The sequence below is a fragment of the Cynocephalus volans genome, chromosome 8 (genome assembly GCF_027409185.1).
Source record: "Cynocephalus volans isolate mCynVol1 chromosome 8, mCynVol1.pri, whole genome shotgun sequence".
Classification (NCBI taxonomy): Eukaryota; Metazoa; Chordata; class Mammalia; order Dermoptera; family Cynocephalidae; genus Cynocephalus; species Cynocephalus volans.
Window position 1 is genome coordinate 100,192,262 of NC_084467.1, and position 20,420 is coordinate 100,212,681.

General features: G+C 38.8%; 1 protein-coding gene across 2 annotated transcripts in view; it reads left to right on the top strand.

Moving 5' to 3' along the window:
* The first annotated feature begins 996 nt into the window (after window positions 1-996).
* MAGI3 (membrane associated guanylate kinase, WW and PDZ domain containing 3) overlaps window positions 997-20,420 on the top strand; it is a 260,239-nt gene continuing 240,815 nt past the window's right edge. For both annotated transcript variants that reach the window (XM_063104426.1, XM_063104427.1), the window contains exon 1: window positions 997-1,312. In XM_063104426.1, the coding sequence (XP_062960496.1) occupies window positions 997-1,312 (316 nt within the window). The remainder of the gene's footprint in view (window positions 1,313-20,420) is intronic.

Genomic DNA, 20,420 nt, shown 5'->3' on the forward strand with positions numbered 1-20,420 from the left:
TGAGCGCAGCGCAGGCTCCGAGACTCCTCCCCCGTCTCTGCCTGGCTCTCCAGCCACGCCCCCCATCTCGGGGAATTCGGTCTCACTCTCCATATCCGAGTTTTGCTTGGCTCCAGCCAAGGCGTGGAGAGCCTCTCCTGGCTTTGAGACCCGCAGCCCGCTCCACTGCTCTGCGCCCTCCCTCACTCTCCAAACTTATTTTTTCCACCCCTCTCTAAACTTCAGTCATTCTAGTGCCCGCCTCCTCCACTCCTACCAACCAGTCAGCGGTCCTTATTCTCGTTGAGGTTCCGCCCCCTGCCCTCCAGGGGCCAATCCTCGGCGCGAGAGTTGAGGGCTGGGGCTCGTTCCCAAGCGCCTGGTTTGTGACGGCAGCGCGCCGGGCGCCGCGAAGGGCGGGGCTCGGGATGAGGGATGGGCGAGGGCGGGGGGAGGGGAAGAGGGAGGAGGAGGAGGAGGTTGCGGCGGGTTTGAAAGCGCCAGTTTCCTGGCAGCTCGGTCAGGCGTTGGTCTCCGCGCTCTGGCTCCGCAGCGGCTACGGACGATCCAGCGACGGGTCTACGCGCGCTTAGGCGCGCCCCCGACGGATTTTTCCCGTTCCGGCTCTTCGCGCTTCACCTCCTCGCCGTCCCCCCTCAGCCTTTCCCGCCGCTCCGGCTTGGAGCCCGGGGGCCAGCCGTCGGCAGTGACCCCGCCCGAAACCCCTTCTGGAACCGCCCGGGGACAATTCCCTGTTCCTTTCTTCAGCCTAGCCGGCGGTAGCCCTCGCGGGGCCCGGTCAGCCCCGGGGAGAGCAGCCGGGAGGGGCGTCCGAGGGGCATCTCGAGGCTTGGAGCGGCCGGCCCCCTGCGGGCTGTGGTCAGGGGGCGGGGGCGGAGCGGCGAGGACCCCTGGCCGGGCTGCGGGGGCCGCCCGGGGCTCCCAGGCTGAGAGGGGGCCGGAGCGGCGCCCCGGCCGCCCGCGCGGGGTCTCCCACATGGTGCAGCGGGGTTCGGGATGTCGAAGACGCTGAAGAAGAAGAAGCACTGGCTCAGCAAGGTGCAGGAGTGCGCGGTATCCTGGGCCGGATCCCCGGGCGACTTCGGCGCCGAGATCCGGGGTGGCGCGGAGCGGGGCGAATTCCCCTACCTGGGGCGACTCCGCGAGGAGCCCGGCGGGGGCACCTGCTGCGTCGTTTCGGGCAAGGCGCCCAGCCCAGGGGACGTGCTACTGGAGGTGAACGGGACGCCTGTCAGTGGGCTCACCAACCGGGACACCCTGGCTGTCATCCGCCACTTCCGCGAGCCCATCCGTCTCAAGACTGTGAAGCCAGGTACGCTGGCTCTGCCTTTCTGCGGAGCTTGGGGGCAGGTGAGGGGTGGGTGTCCTGGGTGCGGCGCCACCTCCCCACCTATTATCGTCCCGAGTAATCTTACACCTTTAGGGTGTGCCTGACTCCCGGAAGGGGGAAGGATGGCGGTGGTGATTCCCATTTTGCCGACGGGAAAACTGAGCTCTGGCTTGGGCAGGCTGCCCTGCAAGCTGTCACAGAATTGCGACCAGGAGCTGGGTTTCCTAAATTTGTAGCTCCGTCTCCCAACGCAGACAAGAGTTTTTGACTAGAAAAAGCCAGCCCTTTTGTGCTCTCCTTTTGTGGAGAAGGTCGTCATTTTCTTTGGAACGGTCTTGTACATCTTCTAAAAGGGAAAAAGGTCTTAACTATTGAGGCGCTGGATACCAAGGTTACCACCTAGTGTACCTGGGAGGGCTTAGCTGCTTAAGTATTTCTTGCACAGTAGTAGACATCTCGGAGCTGGCAGCCTAACTCTGTCAGTCCAGGTGGTTCAGGTGTCTGGGTACCGATGGAGGTACAATATGTGATGTGTGTGGCTGAGTTCTGTGTTCTTGTAGGGAGCTGTTGAGTAAAGTCTGGGTTTTGGAGGAAGACCTGGTGCCTAACTCAGTAGTAGCTGTTATAGAGCTTTTTGTTTTACATAATTTTATTGAAGTGGTGGGTAAAAAGATTCCCTGTTGCCTTGGTGTCTTTTATGCTAGTAAAATCTGCTGCAAAGCACGTTTCGTTTCTGGTATACTTGCCAGTGTCATATAATTGATCAGACTGCGTACAGTGAGGTCTGATAGTATGTGGTTGTTACGAATTTGTTATCGACAGCATTGTTGGTCGTTTCAGCATCGATAAAATGTGGTTCTGTGTTCTGAGATATTCTTAAGTGAGAAGATGTTGATTACAGCGCTATTAGAAACCAAACTGTTTCCACTTAATGTGCTCTGCTGAATATACATACGGTGCATCAAAATATAAATGGGCTGCCTAATTGTGACCTGAGCTAAATATCAGTCCATCCTTACATCGCAAAATGCTAGAAAATTCTGGAGAAAAATTTAGGATGTTGTCTCCCTCACATTTTATTTTCTTTCTCAGCAGCTCACTTTGGAAATATCTCTTTAATGGTCCTTGCGTTTAATTGGAACTGCTGGTTTGTGGTGCAATCTAGATATGTGTGTGTAATGTAGGTTTATATAAATACACACTCACATGATCCTACAATCTTAAAGATTTTTTTCATGTAGCCTATTCCATCATATTCATTTTAAGTTGATGGGTTTACATGAGATTTTCTTTTTATTGTTAATTTTCAAAACTTTGGCAGACTTTGAACATCTTTTCTCTATAGTTTTGAGAACTGTAAAATTCTTTAACTCTCACTTTCAGAGCCATTTGTGAAGGGTAGAGAAAAGGCTTTGGGGGCTATAATCCAGCCACTCATGCACTGTCTTTAATAGCAAAAGTACTAGTCTAGGTGCCATTTAGTACAAATCCTATGAGTCAGTGAATAATGAGAACATCTGCATCATTGCTTTGTGTTTGGTTTTGATTAGTGGAGCATATATGAGAGTATAACTTTTATTTTAAAAATAGCCTTAACATTTGATACATTTATGAGGAAGCTGGTATATTCCAAATTATAGTGGTTCTTTTAGGAGACTGGAGAGAGGGCTGTTTAACATTAGTCTGGTCTACATTTTAACATTTTCTCAACTTTTATTTTCAATTTAAGAAAATAATTCAAGGGTTAGAGTATGTTCAGTAATATTAATTGGATTGAATAAACATCCTATGCCCCTGAATGCAGTTGATATTTTTATAGTAGTAAAATTTTGTCTTCTTGACAACTACAGACACTATCCTACTTTAAATATTTAGCCAAAATAAGGGGACAAACTTGTATTAATAGCTGCAGCACATTTTGTAATCATTAATAATAAAAGTTCTGAATACTACATTTATTAAGGATACACTGCATCAATAATTTCTAATGGATACCATTATGTCTGTGTCATCTGAGATTAATCTTGTTTCTAAGCAAGTTGTAATTTAAAAAGTTTAATCTCTTTTGATAAATAGTATTCTTAGTTTCTCAATAGCCTAATGTTAGGTATTATATTAAATGGTTTTCTTGAATCGCTTTGCTTAAAAGCAACATTTGTTATAAAATAGCAAGGTTTTTGCAGGTTAAACACAAGTCTTTAAATATTAGAAATTAAGGACTTGAAGAGGTTATTTGTAGAACTTTGGCTTTGATTAAATACAACATAAATATTATTGCTAGAGGAGACAAAGATGCCATACTGTTGTGATTCACTTTGGAAAGGATGAAAATGCAGAGTAAGTGAATTTAAAAAGAAATTTGACCTGCATGTTGTTTTTTTTTTCTTTTATCTAAGCTTTATGAGAAAAATGGATTTTTCAATTTAATAAGGTATTGTAAAGTGTACTTAGCACTCTGTCTCTTGTCTTGACTAGTATTCTTTATTAAACTATATTCATAACATATTTAGAAACTAGCACAGTGTAAGAGTAAAATTTAACCATTTCTGTAAGACATAATATTAATGGAGAATGATCTCAGATTGTCTTCTGATAAAGTCCATGGTGGAAGTATGAGCTGGACTGGCTGCTGCAGCATGGATTTTTCCTAGCTTCCACCTTTTCATCTAGTGGGTAGGTGCTAAGGAGAAATCCAGCCAAAGCTGATACCATCAACCAGGTGACTTAACGAAGGTTCCTTCTGTCAGTGACTGACTGTGTTTAACCTTGCTTTGGGATTTTATTATTTTTTCTTTTGTTATAATCTTTAATGGATAATTGAAAGTAACTGTTTAAAATATGGTTCTGAATCTGAGGCTTTTTCTGAATGAATTAGGGAATTTCTTGTTTTAGTATTAATATAGTACTTAGCAGTCAGTAGTTTTTCTGCTTCTAGGAGAATCTTTAGTTCCACCTATTGCTTGGCCCAACTAGTCATCTGTTTCTTAATTATGACCCTGTTATTTATTTTTCTGCAAAGAGAAAAGCTGTCACTTGAATTTGAACTTTGTATTTTCCTAGTAGTAAAGAAAGTTGATCTTTGAACCTCTGGTGAAATTGTTTCATGATATAGTCCTGTGACCAATTTCTTTGATTAGTTTCCTTGATTTTATGTTAGAGTATATTCTTAAACCATTTCTATTCTGATTAATGATACAAGTGGTTAATTGTTTTCTAAAATTCCCCGAATTCTGAATGTGCATAATTTTATGGAGTATATAAATATTTACTTCTTCATATACCTCTAAACACATATTTCAGCAGTTGTAAATTAAGTGGATTTTATTCCAGAGATTAAGTTTTGGTACAGTAAGTACATGAAATCGTTGTCTACTGCCTTATTATGCATACATTGCATTCAACTACTCTAAGTTTGGTACTATATCTAAGGATGAAAATCGCAGGGAACAATGTTACAGTTTGTTTAAATAAAAACTAATTTGGAACAGATCTTGTATAATGTTAATTAAATGAATGTCAAAATCTTCACCATTGATTCTTTTGGACATCCAATTTGTAAAGGAATTTTGTTAAAATGAGGTCATTCTTAGAAATACATTCCCCATATGTTCCCTACTGCTGAAGAAACATTACTAGATGCCTTTAAATAAGGAATGTTTATGTTATGCAAATAATGAATAACTCTGAGCCTTCTCTTAACTTTTGGATTTTTTGTTTTTTTGTTAGTTTTTTGGGGTTTATCGGGCAATTTGGAATTTTTGATGAATTTTGTGTAGGTGGTTATAATATTTCAAATGAGCGTAATTGCTTGCCTCCTAGATTTGCAACACAATAAATTCCTCCGAGTCTTTTTTTTAAACACAGAAACTAGAGGTTGGGTGAGGCAGCCCCTTTGTTAGGGGAGATAGCATCCAATTTTGACAAACTTTAAATTTGAAACTTCCCTGCTTTCTCAACTTTGGTGGCAAATTTGTTCTAACGGTTTTAATAACTCAGGGGTTCAGATTCTGGATTCTATTCATTGACACCTTCAATGAGTAATGTGAGTAATGGGCTTATACCATAGTGGCAGGACTCTGATTTGCTTAAATTTGATGACTCTTATCATATTATTAACATCTTTGTACTTAAAATTTTTTTTTCTATTTTTCATTTTGTAGGAGTACTATATCCAAACATCTTTGATATATTTACTTTTGTTTGCTTTTCTAGTATGTAATTCTGGTTGCTTAATTGATCCTGCCCTCACCAGCCTTTTTATAATTTAGCCTTCTGTAAAATTTTATTTTCCTAGGTTGAGGTATTTTTAAAATTCTTTGATTTATTGCTATCTTAGTGGTACAAACAAACACTCAACATTTGGCCCTTTCAATTTTGTTCATTTTTTATTTTATTCGGTTTGTTGCTAAACTAATTCTCATGGTACATAACTCTGTGTTCCTGGGGAATATAAATTATTTTTCTTCTGAGATCCTGGGATGTACTTTATAGATCTTCTTGTTATGAGAGTCAAATTTCAGTGAGTTTTTTTTTCCGATCTCTAATTTATGTTAAAAAGTCAGTAAAACAAATTTCCTAAATTTGTTCAAGTATCTGACTTACGAAGTCAGTGCCTAATCTTCTCAGGTGAATAGTTTCTTATAGAGTCTTTACTATGTAACCCTCAGTTACTTTGTAAATTTTGTAGGTACTTAGTGTTTTGAGACTGTGTTGTAGGAAAATTTCTTTTTTATATGCCACTTTAACATTACTTACCAATTTCAAACGCTACCAATTTTAAAGTCAATTTTTGGTTGTGATTTGACAAAGGGTAAGTGTTTTGGTATTGAAGACTACAGGTGTGTCACCTTTAATTAGTTATTTTTGTTTCTTATCTGAAATTTTGAGAAATAATTTCCTTAAAATACTGCATTTTGGTGGAGAGGATGAATGCCCTCAATTTAAAACTGTTGCCAGGGGTAAAATTTTCAGTAGCTTGAAGGCTGGTGTTGTGAGAGACTTGTTTGTGGGGGAAGAGAGGCAAATCCATTAATTGCACTTTTCTTTGAAGAAAAATATTATTCAGAATGTTTTCCAAGAAAAGGTGCTTCCTTTACTTCATAAAGATAAAATAAAAAGTTCTTTTACTGGCACACATTCATTCCCTCAACAAATATTTGGTGGCATACAAACCATGTGCCAGCACTGAGCTAGCACTAGTGATATAAAAATGAGTCAGAAATGGTTTGTCTTCAAGAAGCTCACAATTTAGTGGAGCTTAATGACTCATTGGTAAGGAATACCTGTAATAGGGGTTTTGCCTTTTTCACTTTTTTCACAGTATTTAAAACTCTTTAGGTAAGTTTTAGTATGAATTTTGGCAAAAACTAGACTAAGTTGGCTGCATAGCATGCTGTTCTAAAAAGTGATTGTGGAGTTGCATCTTAGAAAGGATTTGGGTTATCAAATTAATACAAAAAGAGGGAAATCAAACATAAACAAAACTGTCTATATATTTTTATTTTAAATTTTTATTGTGCTAAAATATATGTAACATAAGATTTACCATTTGGACCACTTTAAACATATGGTTCTATGAAATTAATTACATTCGTAATGCTGTGTGGCCATCACCTCTATTTCCAAAACTTTTTTTCTTTTCTTTTTTTTTTTCTGGCAGCTGGCTATGTGGATCTGAACCCTTGACCTTGGAGTTATAACACTGTGCTGTAACCAACTGAGCTAACTGGCCAGCCCCCTCCAAAACTTTTTTTCCATCCTAAACATAAACTCTGTACCCATTAAGCAATAACTTCTCATTAATCTTCCCCCCCCAACTATCTTTTAAAAAGCCCTTAAATTGCCCATAAAATTCTGTATTGTACCTTTTTTAGGGTGAGTCTTACATGTCACTTTTCCACCCATGTTGGAACCATGCTGGTTTTTGGTTGAACACCAAATGAAGTAATTTGCTTACCTTAAAGACATGTTTTACAAAAAAATGCATATCTTTTAATTCTAGGAAATTATCTTCGTCTGGGTGTGTGAAGTGAATTTGTAGAAATTAAATGCGTACATGAGGTGAATAAAAGGTTTCTTTTTTTTATGTTTTGGGAGGGTCCTTGCCACCTGCTTTTATTTTCTGACTTGTCTAGTTGGGAAGGGAATTGTAAATTTATCCTGACTTTGAAAGATGGACAGGTTTTGGTTGAGTGGAATTAGGTAAGAAACAGAGGAGAAAAACACAGGGCAAGAATGTTCAATAGAGAAAGGTCTACAGTGTGGTCCATCTCAATACTTCTGTTTGTTTATAAAAAACTTTATTTCGTACAAAAGCACAAAATCCCCCCTATATTGGAAAATAGAGGGAAAATTATGTTAATTGTTTAAATGTGTAGGTAGTTCCAGTATGAATTGTCTCCTATAAAGTTATTTTTTTTTGTTTTTGCTTTTGCTTTGTTTTGTTTTTTATTGGAACTTGAAATGGGTTTTCTCCTAGAAGCAATGCTTGTAAGGTGCTTCATGCTATTTCTGACTTCAGCCTTATTAAACTCATAAGGTCATACTATGAGTATTTTTATTTAACTCATAAAGTAGCTGAAATATTACCATTAATACTGTTCTTTACTGTTAATAGCCTTATTTGGGTTGCTTTGAAGCCTACCCAATTTTATGGGAAAACGCAAAAAGGGAACTGAAGAATAGATTTCCTTTAACTCTGTCCTCTCGTTTGTTATGCTCAAAGCTGATTGGCTTCTGGTGAAAAAGGTGGCATTATTATATCTCCGTTTCCCCTCCCAACCCCAGCAACTTTATCCTGATGCGGCCACTCAGCTGCATTGCAGTGGTTTGGAGCAACAATTCCCTCTGCCATTTTAGTCATTCCAACATGGCCAGGGGAGTATGGACTGTGTTCTGAGGACCATAGTTTGACTTGTGCCGTACCTAAATACCTGAGAAAGGACAGACTGTGCTCATAGATTATTAGGTACTTTGTTTTATTAACACATACTGGAGATATTGTTTTAGAGATTCAGTAAGAGATATAAAGGGTTAAACTTTTCTGACGTAATTTATTTGGAGTTTTTAAAAATATTATAAAATGAGAATTGGAAAGGAATTTTGCTCCAGATTTGTTAATAATTAGGATCTATTCTATTTAGTGGCTTCCCTTCTTATTGTCTTGGGTATGCAATACGAGTAGTAACTGATCTACTTAATTAAAACTTTCTGGCATTTTAGCATTTGCTATTGCTTTTTTTTGTGGAGAATTTTAAACACATAATTATTTTTTCTTGCTTCAGGGAAGTTTGTGAGAGGCTACCCTGTATCTCATTGTTCTGACTGGGAATTACATATGACTGTGAAAAATGGGATTTTACTGTACATGGTGACATTTAACAGAAGTAGTTTTATGAAATGAAAATACTCCACAAGGGAATAAAAAATAAATATTTATTAATAAATCCTTTATTTTCTGAACTTAATCAAATAGAATTAAGCTAAATTGGCTTTGTTTTTTCCTCCAATAAAATAGCTTTTAAAAATCCACTTTAATGGAGAAGTCCTGGAGATATATTACTCTTTAGATGAGGTTATCTAGTTTGCAACAGGTATTTTGTGATATGTATCTTAGATCTTAGCAGGAGAGAAAAAAATCTTAATTCACATGTCAATTTCTATATTTGTAAGAATTCCATAGCAAGTGACAAAACTCTACTGAGTTTACTTTAGGCTAAGAAGAAATTTATTGACTTACATACGTGAAAATCCAGGTATAGATCAGTAACACTACATTCATGTTCTAATATTATGGTCATCAGGACTATTATTACTTGGTTTTCTTTTCTTCTGGGTTGGCTTCATTTCCCAGCTAGACTCTCTCAGTGTAGCAGGAAAGGTAGCTTTGAACCCCAAGTCATACAGAGTTGTTAAAGCATCTCATCTGTTTTTCTGTAGTCCAATAACAAATCCCATGCAGGGGCTTTGATTGGCCCTGTACCCGTCTCTTGGACCAGTTACCGTGGAGAGAGGGCAATCGGGTACCATGATTGGTCAGGCCTCAGGGATGTTTACTGTTTAGCCCACTATTGTAGCTGGATATAGATAGCACAATGTGATTAATAACTGTAGCAGAACTCCAGGAGATAAGGGAGGGGCAGTTCCTCAGATGATTGGATGCTGAGGAGACAACACTGTAGGAAATGGCCTCTTTTAAAATATTTAATCTCTCCTCCTTTGAAGTCAACAGCAGTACACAGTGGTCATAAAACTATCATTTTTTTTTAAAAAAAGGTATTGTCTGTAGACCCAAACTGATTTGGTTTCCAGGCACTGATTTTACTCAACATATTTTACTAAAATATTTTCACATTAGATTTTTTTTAATTTAGAAACTGCTTTTATCTAAAAGCTGTTTCTTTAAAAGAAATTGAGATGTTGATACCTTAATGTGCACGCTTTAACAGTACTGCTTATAATTTTTCTCTTTCTTTCTTTCTTTCTTTCTTTCTTTTCTTTCTTTTCTTTCTTTTCTTTCCTTCCTTCGTTTCATCAAATAAGAGTCTAAACCAGTGCCAATTGTTCTTGGATAGGTGGAATACTTTGGAGGATCATTTAATTATCTGTGGCAATGAGAAAATGATTATTAGTTTAGTTAAACAATGAAGTTTTTAAAACGAGTTTATTCTACCATTTTGAAAATAAAAGTCGAAACTAATTGCTTTCCAAGGTCTTTTGCTTTTAAAACAATGGTCTTTTTAAACATAAATTGAGACAGCATCATTATTGTATTATTTCTAAAGGCTTCCTAATAATACCTTTTGACCATGATCTCATAGAAGGTATGCATACAGGAATTACTTCACTGACTCTTAACTTTGAAGTGCTACTTAAGTATGGTGTAAAGTGGTACCTGTTTATTCACCAAAAAAGTTATTTGGCAGACATTGCAGGATAAAATCTGACCCTCTTTGTGAAGTCTTTTTCTGCCTCTGTTGGGGGAACTGAGGTACTCAGAGTAGGGGTGAAAAGTTGAAAGAGGGGAGTGGTTGCTTTAATATTATTTCACACTATTTTATATTCTGATTACTGTTATTAATGTCTTCAGCTTTAGTGCCATAAAAACAATAATTTTAATATCAACCCCTATTTTATGTATGACATACACAGTAGGGGTTTTGCAGTTTTGCCAAATGTCATCTGGTATTTGGACCTTTAGCGAATATTAAATGTGGGTAGGTTATTGGTAAGTACACTTATACATTTATTGTACATAAAAATGAACATTCATGGAATTGGATGTGATTTGCCAATAAGAATCATAGCAGGGACTTTGTATTTTTAGATTAGTTTATGTCCCCTTGGGATATCTTTAGACCATATTTGGAAAATTACTGCTTCTACTGAAAAAGCCTGTAATGACTAGAGTTCTCCAGTACTTATTCCATGTATTAATTGATTAAGGCATGGAATTTATTAAAACAATACAGTCTTCCTTACTTCGGCTCACAGAACTATATCTTAACCCATCTCGGTAGCTTTCAGCAGAAGAACACTTTGTCAAAATATTATTAATTTTAACTTAAGGATTCTATTCACTAATTTCATTGTTTGATTTAAGTTGGCATGCACAGGCTAGTGAAAATTTTAATTTTTTTGAGTAGTTAGATTTGCTTACTAGAGCTATCTCACAATGTAATGCTAATGGGTGAAATGACACCTCAGCCTCTCTTTTGGTGGCAACCCCAACTTCAGACAACCTTGCTCTAAGTCTAACAGGAACATTCTGAATTGGGGACTTGTCATGATATACTGGCTGTCATTTACTGAGTAACAACCATGAGTCAGGGCATTTTACGTCCATCTTATTTGATTTATAAGGATGTATATGTTGGAAGTCATATCTTCCTGTAAAGAAATTTATATATTGTTGTTATTCTTCACGAATCAGGTATTATCATTTCTCTTTATATGTAAGAAAACTAAGGTTTAGAGACATTAATACACCAAAGTCCACATAGACTCAGTGGGAGAACTATGAACAGAAAAAGCATTGAGTCTTTCTTCACTTTCTGGGTATAATAGTTCATTATGTCTGAAAAATCTCTGTCTTACTTCCTTTCTCTAGTAAAAGAGAAATCCCCACAATTCTGAATTGTTCAAGTGGATGTTAAATGCAGGTAAACATTAGGCAAGTGTTTAAAATGAAAGGTTTATGCTTGGTCTTGTTTCTAAACAAACTGTGGTGGTGCAGTTTAATTTGTACAGCTAAATTGCATGATAAAGTAGTTATTACCGAGAATTACTAATCAAACAGAAAGTTGGTATTAATTTTAGCTACATTTGTAAGAGAATATTTTCAGCAGTTATGTGTAAAAGCCTATATACTTTTGGGATAAGTGTACTTGGGAAACTTATATACTTAATACTGGAAATAAAACCTTGTTCTCGTGTTTACTGTCCGCTTGATCTATAATTCATTCACCAGGAAGAAAATATTCTGGTGAATGTAGGAATGAATATATTTAGAATTAGTTATCTTTTGTAAGTGTGCAGACTCTCTTCAACATATGTTTTGTTTAAATAATATGTAGTCAAGCTAGATAGAAGAATAACTCATTGTATTCAAGTAGACTTTCTTCTAGGCTTCAAGTACTGCATGCACTCTAGGATGGATCCTTTGAAGAGGCAGTTAAAGCAAGTTGTGGAGTGTTGGCACCTCTTATTCCTTAAGTGTTTGTGCTGTTATGTTTTCTGTTGGGGCTTAAAGTCAGTCACTCAACTGCAAGGAACCATAGTAATCCAATCAGTACTCTTAGTCCATAGATAGATAAATTGAGGCTTAGCAATGGCAGAAGTCATAGCATGAAGCTGGCAAAGTGGGGACTAGAACTCAGATTGTCTGGTTCCTTTTATTGTTTTGGTTTCTGGCATAAGAATTAATGTAGAAAATTGGTGAAAAAAGAATACTCTTTATGGAATCTGAATTCTTTTGGAATTAAGTATAACGTGCTAGAGTCAGTTTGTGGGCCATCAGCATGCATGAGTGTGGTTAGAGGCAGTGGTAACCCAGAAGTTGGAGCACAAGAAAGAATTTTAATCATTATGTGCCACAGATTTTTCAGGGCATTTTTAGCCTTACATAATGATATAGCTTAAGGTTAAGATTTAAACAGTCATAAAAGCGTTAGTTGTTATAACAGCTGAATATTTAAGTGTTTGTTCTTGTTAGTTGCTTTAGCTTTGAAAATTTATTTTTCCTATCAAAGAGATTCTTCAAATGCTTTCAGTAAAGTCCTTCTGAGTAGTTGCTGCTGTATGGTGGACTGCTAATGCTGTTTCTCACCCCTCTCTATGGGGCAGTCTAAATTAGAGTGTAAGTACTCTAATTCAGGGATTGCTCACAGGTCCCACTACTGCCCAACAAGGGGAGTTAGACTAAGTAATTGCTATAAGTCTGAATTAGAGTCAGCTATACTTTCATTTTTTTCCCCCCTGACTGACTTAGGGGTGTAATGGAGGAAGATAAATTTTAGGGCTGGAGTTGATCAGGAATGTGGTAGATGAACTGTCAATGGCACCTTTGGCGCAGTCTGCAAGCTTGTTTGACTGTGAGGGTTGATATAACTGAAAGGAGGGACGTGCTCCTGCTGGGTTCAGGACAGGTAGATGTCTCAGGCCACATGGAGCTGGCCTCAGCAGAGGACAAGGTACTCACCTGTGTGAAGAGAAACTGAAGAAGGGAGATTGAGGCAGCAGTTCTGGGGAGACTATGTGTTCATTAGGTAAGACTAATAAATGATGGGTCTTGCTTGGGCTCTTTGTATGTTTGTGAAAGAATAGCATGAATGTAGACATGGGAAAAATCTTTCTACCAAAAACTCTTTTGCGATATCAGTGCAGGAAGCAGGAAAATATATAATGCAGGGAATTAGTTGCTTAGGAAAGCTTTGAAAGGGCTGGAGGGCTGGCTCTAGGCTGAGTCTCTGAGAATGACTTCCAGGACACCTTGGAACAATTTACGTGGGAGCTGCCACCTCTGCCACAGTCAGGGAAGTGGCAATCAGGAGGTTGCCCCTGAAACTGTGGCAAGAAAATACCACTGTAGCTGTGATTAAGAGGGTCACAACAGCTATTACTGTTGACATCATAACAGCTTGAAGTCTGGAATGCAGCATTTGGCCATTGCTGTTACAACTTTTTCTTGATACCTATAAACTAAAAACTAGATGCTAGAATGCTGAATCTGGCCACCATCCATAAAGTAATTAGGAAATAATTAATTATGAATATTGTTTTTAATGTAAATTATTTAATTGTAATTTTATGCAACTTAATTCTCAATAGTGGCTATGTTTGACAACTGACTCACAAAATTCCTAAAAATTTAATAATTGGTCTCATGAAGAAGTACAGCCAACTCCAGTGCATCACTGCAAGACCTCTCAGCTGTTCTTACCCCTAATTGGAAATTCTTTCCTTTTTGTGTTAGTTCAGAACTGGAGACTGGACACTGATATGTCCATGACCTGTTTACTAGCTGAAAGCAGCTAAAATCTACAGGCTGATGGGACTCTGCTTCACTTCTGCCTTCCATATCTTATGTCTCACATCTTAATGGTGGAACCAAATTTGCATCTAGAGAACTAGCTGTAAAGGAGTCTGAAAAATACAGTTTTTAGTTTTCCAACTTATGCATTTCAGGAAGGCATACTATAAGGAGGTGGATGCTGAGTGCCAGCTGATCCTTTCCTACACACTCATCTTCTTAAACATAGTATTTTAGTTACAGTTTAGCCCATTCTTGATAACTTATTTCTGAGAGCTTCTCTTTTTGAAATGGCCTATAGTTAGAATGATCATAGGACCAATGGATTTTTAATCTGCAGTGACCTTTTTTTTTTTTCTTCAACAACACTTTTTAATAGCTGAGTAGCATTACATCTTATAGCATAATTTATTTATTTATTTTTAATTTTATTTTGTCGATATACATTGTGTCTGATTATTGCTCCCCATCACCAAAACCTCCCTCCCTTCTCCCTCCCCCCCCAACAATGTCCTTTCTGTTTGCTTGTCGTTTCAACTTCAAGTAATTGTGGTTGTTATATCTTCTTCCCCGCCCCCGGTTTTCTGTGTGTGTGTGTGTGTGTGTGTGTGTGTGTGTGTGTGAATTTATATATTAATTAGCTCCCACCAATAAGTGAGAACATGTGTTATTTCTCTTTCTGTGCCTGACTTGTTTCACTTAATATAATTCTCTCAAGGTCCATCCATGTTGTTGCAAATGGCAGTATTTCATTCGTTTTTATAGCTGAGTAGTATTCCATTGTGTAGATGTACCACATTTTCCGTATCCACTCATCTGATGATGGACATCTGGGCTGGTTCCAACTCTTGGCTATTGTAAAGAGTGCTGCGATGAACATTGGGGAACAGGTATACCTTTGACTTGATGATTTCCATTCCTCTGGGTATATTCCCAACAGTGGGATAGCTGGGTCGTATGGTAGATCTATCTGCAATTGTTTGAGGAACCTCCATACCATTTTCCATAGAGGCTGCACCATTTTGCAGTCCCACCAACAGTGTACGAGAGTTCCTTTTTCTCCGCAACCTCGCCAGCATTTATCGTTCAGAGTCTTTTGGATTTTAGCCATCCTAACTGGGGTTATATGGTATCTCAATGTGGTTTTGCTTTGCATTTCCCGGATGCTGAGTGATGTTGAGCATTTTTTCATATGTCTGTTGGCCATTTGTATATCTTCCTTAGAGAAATGCCTACTTAGCTCTTTTGCCCATTTTTTAATTGGGTTGCTTGTTTTCTTCTTGTAAAGTTGTTTGAGTTCCTTATATATTCTGGATATTAATCCTTTGTCAGATGTATATTTTTCAAATATTTTCTCCCACTCTGTTGGTTGTCTTTTAACTCTGTTAATTGTTTCTTTTGCTGTGCAGAAGCTTTTTAGTTTGATATAATCCCATTTGTTTATTTTTCCTTTGGTTGCCCGTGCTTTTGGGGTCGTATTCATGAAGTCTGTGCCCAGTCCTATTTCCTGAAGTGTTTCTCCTATGTTTTCTTTAAGAAGTTTTATTGTTTCAGGGTGTATATTTAAATCCTTAATCCATTTTGAGTTGATTTTAGTATACGGTGAGAGGTATGGATCTAGTTTCATTCTCCTGCATATGGATATCCAGTTCTCCCAGCACCATTTGCTGAAGAGGCAGTCCCTTCCCCAGTGAATAGGCTTGGTGCCTTTGTCAAAGATCAGATGGCAGTAAATGTGTGGGTTGATTTCTGGATTCTCTATTCTATTCCATTGCTCAGTGTGTCTGTTTTTATGCCAGTACCATACTGTTTTGGTTATTATCGCTTTGTAGTATAGCTTAAAGTCAGGTAGTATTATGCCTCCAGCTTTATTTTTTTTTGCTCAGCATTGCTTTGGCTATGCGTGGTCTTTTATTGTTCCATATAAATGACTGGATAGTTTTTTCCATTTCTGAGAAAAATGTCTTTGGAATTTTGATGGGGATTGCATTGAATTTGTATATCACTTTGGGTAGTATGGACATTTTCACTATGTTGGTTCTTCCAATCCAAGAGCATGGGATATCTTTCCATCTTCTTGTATCCTCTCTAATTTCTCTCAGCAGTGGTTTGTAGTTCTCATTATAGAGATATTTCACCTCCTTGGTTAACTCAATTCCTAAGTATTTTATTTTTTTGGTGGCTATTGTAAATGGGCAGGCTTTCTTGATTTCTCTTTCTGCATGTTCACTATTGGAGAAAAGAAATGCTACTGATTTTTGTGTGTTGATTTTGTATCCTGCTACTGTGCTGAAATCATTTATCAATTCCAAGAGTTTTTTTGTAGAGGTTTTAGGCCGTTCAATATATAGGGACAGTTTGACTTCATCTTTTCCAATCTGGATGCTTATTTCCTTCTCTTCTCTGATTGCTCTGGCTAGTACTTCCAACACTATGTTGAATAGGAGTGGTGAGAGTGGGCATCCTTGTCTAGTTCCTGTTCTTAAAGGAAAAGCTTTCAGCTTTTGCCCATTCAGGATGATATTGGCTGTGGGTTTGGCATATATGGCTTTAATTATGTTGAGATACTTTCCCTCTATACCTAACTTATAGAGGGTCTTTGTCATGAATGAGTGCTGAACTTTATCAAATGCTTTTTCAGCATCTATAGAGATGATCATATGGTCCTTGTGTTTGAGTTTATTAATATGGTGTATCACATTTATTGATTTGCATATGTTGAACCAACCTTGCATCCCTGGGATGAATCCCACTTGATCGTGGTGAATAATTTTACGTATGTGTTGCTGTGTTCTGTTTGCTAGTATTTTAGTGAGGATTTTTGCCTCTATATTCATCAAGGATATGGGCCTGTAGTTTTCTTTTTTGGTTATATCTTTACCTGGTTTTGGTATCAGGATGATGTTTGCTTCATAGAATGAGTTTGGGAGATATGCATCCGTTTCAATCTTTTGGAATAGTTTGTAAAGAATCGGTGTCAATTCCTGTTTGAATGTTTGGTAAAATTCTGCTGTGAATCCATCTGGTCCTGGGCTTTTCTTTGTTGAGAGCCTTCTGATAACAGCTTCAATCTCCTTTATTGTTATTGGTATGTTCAAATTTTCTACGTCTTCATGGTTCAGTTTTGGGAGCTTGTGTGTATCCAGAAATTTATCCATTTCCTCCAGATTTTCAAATTTGTTGGCGTATAGTTGTTTATAGTAGTCTCGAATGATTCCTTGTATTTCAGATGAATCAGTTGTAATATCGCCTTTTTCATTTCTAATTTTTGTTATTTGAGTCTTCTCTTTTCTTTTTTTTGTTAGCCATGCTAATGGTTTGTCAATTTTATTTATCTTTTCAAAAAACCAACTTTTTGATTCATTGATCTTTTGAATTGTTTTTTGGTTTTCAATTTCATTCAGTTCTTCTCTGATCTTAATGATTTCTTTCCATCTGCTAACTTTAGGTTTGGATTGTTCTTGTTTTTCTAGTTCTTTAAGGTGAAGTGTTAGGTTGTTCACTTGCCATCTTTCCATTCTTCTGAAGTGAGCGTTTAATGCAATAAATTTCCCCCTCAATACTGCTTTTGCAGTATCCCACAGGTTTTGGTATGATGTATCATTGTTTTCATTAGTTTCAATATATTTTTTGATTTCCTGCTTGATTTCTTCTTGGACCCATATGTCATTAAGTAGAATGCTGTTTAATTTCCATGTGTTTGTATAGTTTCCAGAGTTTCATTTGTTATTAATTTCTAGTTTTAATCCATTGTGGTCTGAGAAGATACATGGGATAATTCCAATTCTTTTGAATTTATTGAGACTTGATTTGTGACCTAATATGTGATCTATCCTGGAGAATGATCCATGTGCTGATGAGAAGAATGAATATTCTGAGGTTGTTGGGTGGAATGTTCTGTAGATATCTGCCAATTCCAATTGGTCTAGAGTCTTGTTTAGATCTTGTGTTTCTCTACTGATTCTTTGCCTAGATGATCTGTCTAATATTGACAGTGGGGTGTTCAGGTCCCCTGCTATTATGGTATTAGTGTCTATTTCCTTCTTTAGGTCTAATAGCGTTTGTTTTATAAATCTGGCTGCTCCAACATTGGGTGCATACATATTTATGATTGTTATGTCTTCTTGATGGATCAGTCCTTTTATCATTAAGTAGTGTCCCTCATTGTCTCTTTTTATGGTTTTTAGTTTAAAGTCTATTTTGTCAGATATAAGAATAGCTACTCCAGCTCGTTTTTCTTTTCTGTTTGCATGGTAAATCTTTTTCCATCCTTTCACTCTTAGTCTGTGAGAATCTTTATGGGTGAGGTGGGTCTCTTGTAGGCAGCATATAGTTGGGTCCTCCTTTTTGATCCAGTCAGCCAGTCTGTGTCTTTTGATTGGGGAATTTAAGCCTTTTACATTAAGAGTTGTTATTGAAAGGTGTTGATTTATTCCTAGCATTTTATTGGTTGTTTGGTTGTCTTAGGTGTCTTTTGTTCCTTGCTTTCTGATTTACTGTTTGGCTTCTGTGTTTGTTGGTTCCTTAGGTTGTAGATAGTGTTTTTGTTAGCTTGTTTTCTCTTCATGAATGCCATTTTTATTTATACTAGTGGGTATTGATTTTTCTTGGGTTTTTATGGCAGTGGTAGTTATTTTTCAGGAACCAAACCCAGTACTCCCTTGAGGATTTCTTGTAAGGGTGGTCGTGTTGTAGTGAACTCCTGCAGTTTTTGTTTGTCTGAGAAATATACTATTTGCCCTTCATTTCGGAAGGATAGCCTTGCAGGGTAGAGTATTCTTGGCTGGCAATCTTTGTCTTTTAGTATTTTGAATATATCATCCCATTCCTTTCTAGCTTTTAGGGTTTGTGATGAAAAGTCTGATGTTAGCCTGATTGGGGCTCCCTTATAGGTGATTTGACGCTTCTCTCTTGCAGCTTTTAAGATTCTCTCTTTGTCTCTGAGTTTTGCCAATTTGACTATGACATGTCTTGGAGAAGGCCTTTTTGGGTTGAATACGTTTGGAGATCGTTGAGCTTCCTGGATCTGAAGATCTGTGATTTTTCCTATACCTTGGAAGTTTCCTGCCACTATTTTGTTGAATATGTTTTCAATGGAATCTCCATTTTCCTCTCCTTCTGGAATACCCATGACTCGGATATTTGAGTGCTTAAGGTTGTCTGATATCTCTCTCAGATTTTCTTCAATGTCCTTGATTCTTTTTTCTTTCTTTTTGTCTGCTTGTGTTATTTCAAACAGCCCATCTTCAAGTTCAGAGGTTCTCTCTTCAACTTCGACAAGCCTGCTGGTTAAACTCTCCGTTGTGTTTTTTATTTCGTTGAATAACTTCTTCAGTTCAGCAAGTTCTGCTACATTTTTTTTGAGGACATTGATTTCCTTGTACATTTCCTCTTTCAGATCCTGTATACTTTTCCTCATTTCATCATGATGTCTAGCTGAGTTTTCTTGTATCTCATTCAGTTTCCTTAGAATTATCATTCGAAATTCCTTGTCAGTCATTTCAAGGGCTTCTTGTTCTATAGGATCTAGAGTTTGAGATTTATTAACTTTTGGCGGTATACTTTCTTGATTTTTTTGTATTTCTGGTATCTTTTTTTTGGTGTTTATTCATTGTGGCAGGGGGTTTCACAGTCCACCGGTTTGAGACTAATAACTAACTAGGATGTTGCTGTGGTTGCCAATTTCGTATGGCTCCCTCCGTGACTGCTCAGTTGGCCTCTAGTGCCTTGTGTGTGTGGTTGCCTCGGGTCTTTGGCTTCTCTGGGGAGCCACCTTTCTGGTCAGCTTGGACTCTGCTGGGCTGGTGGATCACGTACCACAGGGTGTGTGATCTCTGTTGAGCTTTCACTTCCTGTGCAGGACTTCTCCCTGTTCCGTGTGCTCTGGCCCAGGCTGTTGGATCGTGCAGTGGCAACCCCAGAGGGTGTGTGGTTACTGTCGAGTCTCCGCCTCCCTGGCCACACGTCTCCCCATTCTGTGTGCACTGTGCTGGGCTGGGGCGAGTCTTCTGCAACCTTCGTCTATCAGCTGGGCCTTCAAGACCCTGCTCAGCACCGCCTCGCCCAGGAAGTCTGCCAGGTTTCTGCTAGGCACAGACGACCGGTCTCTCTGGGTGTCTTTGTAGCACTGTGTAGATCTTTCTCGGGACTTGTTCACCTTTGTATCCCCCCGGCATAGACCAAATCTAGCGCCCATCAGCAGCCAGCTCTCTGGCAGGTTCAAGTGGACCTGGGAACTCTCCTACCACACTATTCCCAACCAGAAATTGGTTAGGCTTTTTTCCAAACTGGTGGTCGCAGAGATGGTATCTGCCTCCCAGTAACAGGAAGTTTACCGGGGCCCGAGTCCAGGGTGTGGTGGAGTGACAGTCGGCCCGCCTGTACTTCCTTGCCCTCCCGACACTGGCCGGGGACGCCCCACGCCACCAGCCCCGCCAGAGAACCGTGGAGGGAGTGGGAGGGGAGGCTGGCCCGCAGGCTCCAGGAAGCCCCGCGCTGGGCCAAGCAAGTGGGAAGGCTCAGTGACGGCCGAGCCGGGCGAAGCTCCCAGCACCTGGGAAA